General features: G+C 57.2%; 1 protein-coding gene across 16 annotated transcripts in view; it reads right to left on the bottom strand.

The window, feature by feature from the left end:
* Nucleotides 1–345: 345 nt before the first annotated feature.
* Nucleotides 346–8,484, bottom strand: part of DENND1A (DENN domain containing 1A) — a 508,124-nt gene continuing 499,985 nt past the window's right edge. For 14 of the 16 annotated variants that reach the window (XM_027035064.1, XM_053204646.1, XM_053204645.1 and 11 more), the window contains 3 exons: nt 7,601–7,729; nt 4,604–4,862; nt 346–3,424 (listed from right to left, as the gene is read on the bottom strand). In XM_027035064.1, the coding sequence (XP_026890865.1) occupies nt 2,231–3,424; nt 4,604–4,862; nt 7,601–7,729 (1,582 nt within the window). In that variant the 3' untranslated portion in view covers nt 346–2,230. The remainder of the gene's footprint in view (nt 3,425–4,603; nt 4,863–7,600; nt 7,730–8,484) is intronic. The other 2 variants (XM_053204641.1, XM_053204642.1) reach the window with 1 other exon arrangement.

Genomic DNA, 8,484 nt, shown 5'->3' with positions numbered 1-8,484 from the left:
CCCAATCTCCCCCAACACAACAGAGGTGTTGGTTTTTAAGGCTCTGCCCTTGCTAATGACCTATCTATGGGGCTGAATTTCCTGCTGTTCCCTTGAACTTGTTCCCTGGAGCGTGGGCACTTTCAACACCACCGGTGACCTGCAGCCCTGCTCCAAGGACTGGCCAGGCCTGGGCATGCCTGTGACTACCCCCTGCCCATGCCCTACTCCAGAGGGAGAAGGACCTGGTCTCAGAGGCTCAAATGGAACAGAGGCTGGGGAGTGGGCCAGGGGTCAAATTCTTCCCTGACTGCTCTGAGCCCTCCCTTTCCCCCAGAGCTTCCTCAGGACACAGGGATACCAACCTTCTCCCCAAGAAGATTTTATTGAACGCACACACAACATTCACCCTTGGGTGCAAATTCAATCCAGCCAGTGAAGAGACAACAATGCTCTCGAGAACATGGAGTGCTCGCCACCAGCCCCCAGCACAGCCGGGGAGACCGACCACGGGGTGGGCTCTGCTTCCCTGGGGCCCCACAGCATCCCTCATCTCACACTTTGTCTCCGACGGGGCTTGGGGGGCCGCCCGGGGTGGGTGGGCGGATCTGGAACCGGTGCGGAAACACCTGAGAATCCTGGAGGTGCCCATGTGCCCAGACACCACGTGGCTCCCTCGCCACCTCAGCGGGCCGAGAACACGCAGAGATTGAGAGAGAGAGAGAGAGGGCTTGCCCAAGGGGCCGTGATCGGCTCAGGAAGGGGCTGTGCGCCAGCAGCTCCTCGCACCTGGTGTCCGAGAAACTCCGGGCCAGCCCTCCCGGCCTCACGGACCCACACAGGGTCCCTCGGACGATGACAAGGCTCCTTGGGGTTCCGGGGGCCTCCAGGAGCCCCCTGGCCCTGTCAGACACCTCTGAGACTGTGTGTCTGACCATTCACAAATAGGAAATGAGAAATCAGGTCAAAATGCTCACAATTTCCTGCATGTCTCAGATGGTTGTTTTCTTAAATGGTTGGGCAGTATTTTAACTCGGTTTATTGAAACTAGTCAATTTTAAGAATCGTCAAATCAATAAAGTAGAAAGGAAAAGATAGATAAAAGAAACAATAACAAAACATTTCAATTTAGCTTTGGTGACGTTGGCCTCAGGAATTTCTACGCTATGTGGGCGGGGGAGGGGGTGGCTCCTGGCCCTTCTCCGGCCTCCAGGCTGCAAGAAGCCAAGTTCATGCACTCCCCCAGGGCCTGGAGAAGGGCTCAGAGCCCCTGCCCATTCCTGAACAGCAGCTGGGACTCTTGCATCAGTCTGTGGCATTCAGCTTGGCTTCCCAGTTGGGATCTGGGTGCCTGCTTCTCAGCTCTTCCCCCGAGGTCCCACGCGACAAGAAGCTGGGCCCCATTTCAGTACATACTAGAGGCAGAGCACAGGACGGCAGCCCCACTCCTCCCGATGCACTGTTTACCTGTTGCTATTTTCTCTTCTACGAATCAAGAGTTGCTGGTGCTCCCAGCCCCCACGCAGGGCTGGCTGCGACTGTGTTTGGCTGTCAGAGGGTTCCCAAGGATCCCTCAGCCCCAAATCCCTCCCAAGCCAGAAACAACTGAAGGCTGGGGTTGGGTGAAGACTCAAGAAAGAAAGAACGAGTGAGGGTATTGCTAGAGAGGGTTGTAAATGCCCTTCCAGGTAGGCAGGCTCTCCAGCCCGGGAGGGGGGCTCCTTACTCCAAACTCCAGACCACATGTGTCTGGTATAGACGAGCTCACACCGAGGCCACCACCGATGCCTGTGCTGGTTCCTGCGGGGGTGTGCAGGGCCGGGCTGCGGCTGGGGCAAGAGAACAGAGCTGGGGAGGGGAGGCCTTGTGGAGCCCTGGGGCTCCCGGCGGGAGGTTTCCAGGGGGACGGTGGGTAGGACTTGGTCTGGGGCAGTCATTCGCCCAGCTGACCTCTTTAGTGCAAAACCTAATCAAGGGTGCAGGGGAGGGGTGATGGCAGGGCTACTGGGGTGGGCGCCCAGGAGCTGGGTCCATTCCCAGGCCAGAACTGGCACCATCTGCTAGCGGCCAGACCTCAGAGATGGGTGGCGTGGAGGGGAAAGAGGGGCGGCAGAGAGGGGACCCATCCCTTCCCACCGGCAGAACCTGGGCGGAAACAGAACAGCAGGGGAAGCGGGGCCGGCCAGCCTCGGAGCACAGCGGTGGGCGGCACAGCGCGTGGCCCGGCTTGCCCTCGCTCTCGGCGCCTGGCTCACTCGAAGGTCTCCCACTGCTTCCTGAGCTGCTCTACTGAGCCTGGGGCCGGGGCCGGGCTCACATCTTGCTTGGTTTTCCGTAACAAATCCTCAAAGGGGTCTCTGGCCTCTTGAGGAGCAGAGGGCTGCAGTGCTGGCTCCAGGCCCTGCGGGGGTCTGGGAGGAAGGAGGGGGGCTTCTCCGGGCCTCAGGGCCAGCTCCTGCTTGGCCTCAGCGGCCCTGGCACTTGAGCGGGCCAGGGGCAATGTTCGGATCCTCGAAGGGGCGACCATTGGGGGGCCCAGGGGCTGCAGGGGACTGGTGTGGGCACCCATGGGCATCTGGCCGAAGAGGTTAGGCATGGAGAGGGCAGACAGGTTGGGCTGAGATCTATGTGGGACACAGAAGCCAGAACTGGACAGCAGGAGGCTGGGGGCAAAAGCTGGCCCCAGGGGAGCAGGAGGGGCCCCAAAAGGCCCGGCTGGTGTGGAGACCAGGGGCATGGCGGGCAGAGCCGCTGGCACGGTTGGCACAAAGGGATTGAGCGATGGCTGTGGAAATGGGGTGGGGGTCCCTGTTGGGGGGAAGCTGAACTGGGGTGTGAATGAGGTGGCTACATTTGGGGCTGAAGGTCCTGGTGGAAGGGTACTGCCTGGCCAGGCTGTGTTAAGTGGGTCCAGGAGGGCCAGCAGGGCGTCACCACTTGTGCCTGCAGCCCCCGGGGCCAGGCTGAGCGGCTGCAGTGGTTCGGTGGGTCCTTGGCGGGCGGCGCTGGGGAGGAGCCCGGGGAACGGGGCTGGACTCAGGGGGGCTCGCCTTTCCCACTCAGCCTGCGGCCGATCTGAGAAGTCCCCGAGGGCGGCGCTGGCCGCCTGAAGTTTGGCCGGGCGGGCAGTGGGGGGCGGAGGCACGATGCCCAACTCGGGGGTCTTCCTGCCCTGAGGCCGGGGGATGGTAATGCTGCCCGGAGTGGGGGTGGGCGCCTCCTCCTTGTCACTGGGGTTCAGGATGCTGTCCTGGGCCGGTGGCCTGCGGGGCAGAGCCAGGGAGCTCCCAAGCAGGGACGAGGGCTTCTCAGGGGAGCTGGCCGGGAGCTTGCTGGGGATGGCCATGTCGTCCTGGCCCAGGCTCCAGAGCTTGTTGTACGGGTGGGTGAGCTTCAAGGCCACTGGCATCCCACGGCTCCTGTCGCTCCTGCTCAGGTCCAGCCTCTGTTGGAGAGAAAGAGGGAGGCAGTGACCAGAGACTGACCTGGACAGACTGGAAGGCAGCACATATCCATCCCCGTGCCCCTCCCGTGTGCCGGGTGGGCGCTGAGACTGGGATCCCAGGCGTGTGGCCGATCAGGTCCCTGGGACTCAGAGCAGCCGGGCCCAGGGCACCAGCAGAGAGCCCGGGTCTGTCCGGACGCCAAGCCCAGGCTTCTCTGTTTCCCTCTTTTCCGACTCCAAGTCAGGCTTTTTTCTCACCGCACAAAGGGATTCCAGAGAAAGCCCTTGTCCTCTTACGTCAGTGTCGCCAAGCAGTTTTAGGAAAATGACTCCATTTATTGACCGTCTACTGGCTGGGCCTTTTTTACTTTTCAAAGCATGTGGGCACTTTTAATCACCTGTGAGCTTGAAGGTGAGTGAGGCACGGGGTCTGAGCAAAGGTTTCTTCCCTGGCTGGCAGGAAAACAGGACTGGGCTCATGTCCCGGCTCTGCCACTCGCAAGCGACACTACCTGGGCGCCACTTCCCCTCTCTTGGCCCAGACTTGGTCCTCAGCGGCAGGGGAACAGGGGACTCCCTGCAGGAGGGTGCGCTCGAATCACTGGACCCACGGGAGCTCTTGTCAGTTCCACAGACCCAGAGACTCAGCAGCCTCCACTTGCAAGTGGGGAGACAGGCGCAGAGAGGGGATGAGACAGATCGGAAGTCGCGATGGCGGATCAGCGGTCCCAAGCAAATAATCCGGAATCCAGGAATTCTGATCCAAAGGTTCTCCAAGGAGACTTGATGGGCACGGGAGCACGCCCACTTGGATCAGGGGTCAAAGCCCCGCCTGGGGGTGGGGCTGGGGGTCCTGGGAGAGTGGAGCACCAGCACACCCCTGCCTGATGCACAAATGGAAGTGAGGGGTGGATTTCCACCAGGTGTAGCAACTTCTACGGTGATCGCTGTGAGGGTGGCTCACTGTCTGGCTGTTGGCCCGGCTGTTGGCCTGCCCGTTGGCCTGCCCGTTGGCCTGCCCGGCAGGGTTTGCAGTCAGACTGACCCTGAGCATCGGCTGAGGACCCTGGAAAAGTCACTGTTTCTCCCTTGGTCTCCTTCGCTGTCACACGGGGGTATCTGCCTCGTGTGTGGAAGGCACCGGCCCTGACAGGTACCCACCCCACCCCGGTATCATACCTGATAGTCAAAGGTTCCTGGCTGCTCCCTCAGGTCTTTGGGGGTCCGAAGGTCCTCCAAGCTCTTGGCCTGGCCCAGTGGCTGCAGTGGGACATCCATGTCCAGGTTGTTGAAGACGTCTTCCAGGAGGTCGATGCTGGCAGCTCGGTCAGGTGGAGCTGGGGCAGGGCCTGTGGGCTCCCGCACTCGCTGCTCTGGGCTCTCTGCCTCGTCACCTTCTGCGCTGTCTGACTCCTTGAGTGTCCGATATGGCTGAGGCCTGGGAGGAGGCAGGGCAGGCTGGATCCTCCTGCCCAGAGCCTCCACGGGAGGAGCCAGCAGCCCCCACCCCCAGGAAGAGTACACCCGGGAGGCCTGGGGACAGGTGAGTGTCCTGGGGTCCCCGTGAGTGCCGGAGTCTGGGCACTGGCAATCTGACAGACCTGGGGCTGAATTTGGGTTCTGTTGTTTATTATGGGACCCTGGGCAAATTGCTTTGGCTCTAATTTGCACTAAGGGGACCCACTTAGTTCCTCTGAAAACCACAGGACCCACCATATGACTGGGGAGGCGGCTTGCAAGCCAGCCAGATGAGGCATGAGGAACGGGATGTGATTAGAAAGGGAACAGGCAGCCTGCCCATTCCTGAGCCCAGTCTCTGCCCTCCCACCTCCCCGTGGCTCATGGGGAACTGAGCTGGGAGACATTCTCCCCCCGGGTAACTACCCAGCATGCCTCAGGACCCTCAGGAATAACTGTCTGGGCCTCAGCCTGTGCTGACCTCTGTTCTAGCTCTGGTCTTGCCATCACTTGCTGTGGGACCTTGGGCAAGTCTCTTAACCTCTCTGAACCTCAGCCTCTTCCCCATTCCAGAGTGTATCTCCCTTGCTGGTGGTGGTGGTGGTTATGTGAACTACCTACCACGGTGCCTGGCAAATGGCAGGCACAGAGGCTGTTAACAGCCTTCTGTACGTTTAACTCAGGCATAGGTGACGAAAGGTTTCTCTAACTTTCCTTTTTCACAAGCCTCAGCCCCCAGGGCACCACTGGGTACATGGAGAACGGTGCCTGGATAAACCCTGACTTGACTCTAGTGAAGACCAGGACAGAGGCTAGGGCTGGCTCTGTCCCCTGTGTCTCAGCAGAAACTGCTCACGGCTCTGGTAAAGTGGGGGAAGGGCGCCACCTGCTGGTCCCAAAGTCACACTTTGCAGGAACCAGGGTAGGGAACCGACAGCAGAGAGAGGGCTCAGCAGTCAGGACTCCATCAGCCTTTAGTATCTTGCTGAAGTTCAGAGAGGCTAAGTAACTCACCCTAGGTCACAGAACAAAAGGTAGCAATGGATGCCGAGTTGTAGAGACTTCAAAAGTTTCCACTGACTCTGAGCCATGTGACCAAGGAATTAAAGACCTTTTAACCAAGCTTGAACACAACCAAGGGGTAAAGAAAAGTCAATGTGCTCCTTACACTTAAGGAAGGAAATAGTATTCTTTAAAAAGAAACCATTTTATTTGGACTTGCGATGGGCCAGTTCCTTGCCTTTCCTGTGTGACTTATTTTTATTTATTTTTACTCCAGTATAGTTAACTTATGAGCCAGTTCCTGTTTAATAACACACACCACACACAAGAACCTCTACTTTTCTTAGGTCATGGCCAAAGGAGTGAGCGCTCTTCACTATTTAAATAATTAAGGCATCAATTAATTTAAAAAGAACGAGACCCCCGCACTCTGTGTTGGGGGGTCCTTGGACATCACTCAGGCAGGGCGTTTTTATCTGCAAGGTGCTTTTGAGTCGATTATGTGGATGAACAGGTCTTATTCCAACGGTTCTACCTTTATTTTAACTAACAGTAGAGATAATAATTGACACATTAGGCCTATGATATTAGAGATATTATTGCTGAGGAGAAGGTTAATTTGTTGAAGTTTTGACAGAAAAATTTTAAAGAGAAAGATTCAAGGTACAGAAAAGGTGGCCTGTGAAACTCGGGCAACACTGACTTAGGCCACCACTTTCTAAGTGAGGACCACGGGAGGGGACTGACTTGCCTGTGGTCACAGGTGAGCTGGTGGCAGAACCCTGCTACCCCAGGGGGCGATGGTAGGAGCAGAAGTGACGGGTTTATCAGGTGCCCTGAGCGGCTCACAGGCCTGGCTCAGGGGAAGGGGCTGGGACGGGTGGAGGGGAAGAATCCCCTCTTCCCTGGGATGGTTTTAATAGCTCACTCCCTAGAGGCCGGTTGTGGCCCCGTGGGTGTTCAGCAAAGGGCAGCTCCCTTCTCTGAAAGGCTCCCATTAAAAACATTACAACTTCGTTAACAAACGCAGACAAAAGCTGTCCCTCTGCTTGAGCCCAGCTGGGAAAAACTTGTGGGTAGAAGGGCAAGAACTGGTAAAGGAGGGGTAACTACCAAAGCTTAACATTGGGCGGTGGCTGGATTGTGGGCGAACCTTCTTTTTTCTTTCCAAGTTGCAATTTATAATTAGCATGAGGCACAGGCTTGATAAACAGCGGTGATATAAATTATCTTAAAGTCAGGCAGATCGATACAACATTTGGATCTGTCAGCAATAACATATATGCTCCATATCAATACGCGTTTTTTCTTTTAAGGTTAAAATCTGACCCTCCGTCTCCGTGGGTCGTTTTCCGAGATGTGCTGAGCTGGAGGAGGACCCAGGCATCCACAACCACTTCCATTAACGGTCAAGTGCAGTCTCCTGGGTAAGGGACAGAGACTCGTGCTCCCATCTCACACCTGTCGGCCCTGCCACCCCCCCGTCACCTCACTCCTCACCACAGAGCCCACGGGGCTGGCAGAATGAACACCCTGGGCAGAGGCACACACGGGGGACACTCACTCACCCTGCGCGGTGGCACAGGGGCACCGGAAGGCAGTGGCTCCAGACAGCCCTCCCCGCACACAAGGGCAAGCAGCACCGGCCCCCTCCCCCACGCGGCCCAGGAGAGTCACCAAGCAGAGCTCAGGGAAATGGAAGAAGGAAGGAGAGACCATTCAAAGGGAGCGGAGAAGAAAAAGCTTTCGGTGAAGCCAGAGCTCGGGCCCTCTTCCCGCTGGCATTCATCGTCAGAGGAGTCTTCGGAGAGGAAGACCGCATAGTGTCGCAAGGGCTTTACCAGGCTGGGGCAGAGGAAGACAAGAGAGAAGAGGCAGTTAGGAGGCACCCTCAGAACTCCATGTGGCCGGTGGGAGGGGGGGGGGTTCTGCGTTCGGCGCCTGGCCCCCGCCTCCCCCTGCCAACCTGGGGTAGAGGCTCCCTGGAGAAGGCCAGAGGGTGCTGGAGGCCTGACCGGTCCCCCAAGGTGAGGAAGCTGGTCCCGAACAGAAAAGAAACCATGAGTTTGCCATAGGTGTCGAGAGCCTTAAACACGGATCCAGCCACCTACGACCTCGCAACCCCACGTCTGTCTAGAAAACCCTAAATGTAGCAAAGAAGGAGACACAAAGACATTCACTGCTGCCATGCTGAGGATATCAAAACACGGGACATCTTAAACTTCCAGCAATAGGAGTCTGCTGGAGTGAATTATGGTACATTTGGCTGAATATTACCCACCCATCAACTATAGTGTGCCTAAGAAAGAAGAATCTAAAAGCCAGGATGCAGAATTGTAATTACACTGCGTTCTCTCGCAGCTACTTACGGGAAAACGCACAGAAAAAAGACTGGAAAGGGAGGTACCTAAATGTCCACAAAGTCTAGCGGGATTAGGGGCGAACTCCCCCCCCACACACTGCCTCTTTTTATTTTTCTGTGTCTTCTACACTTTCTTCAATGTGCATACCTACTTCAATAATCAGGGAAAAATAAAAATAGAAAGTTAAAGAAGAAAGTGAGCCACGTGGAGGGGCACTGGCTAGAAGGCCCTTTTCTG

Source organism: Acinonyx jubatus, chromosome D4 (genome assembly GCF_027475565.1).
Source record: "Acinonyx jubatus isolate Ajub_Pintada_27869175 chromosome D4, VMU_Ajub_asm_v1.0, whole genome shotgun sequence".
NCBI classification, from domain to species: Eukaryota; Metazoa; Chordata; class Mammalia; order Carnivora; family Felidae; genus Acinonyx; species Acinonyx jubatus.
Note: the sequence above shows the minus strand (reverse complement) of the source record. Positions and strands in the feature narration are given on the sequence as shown.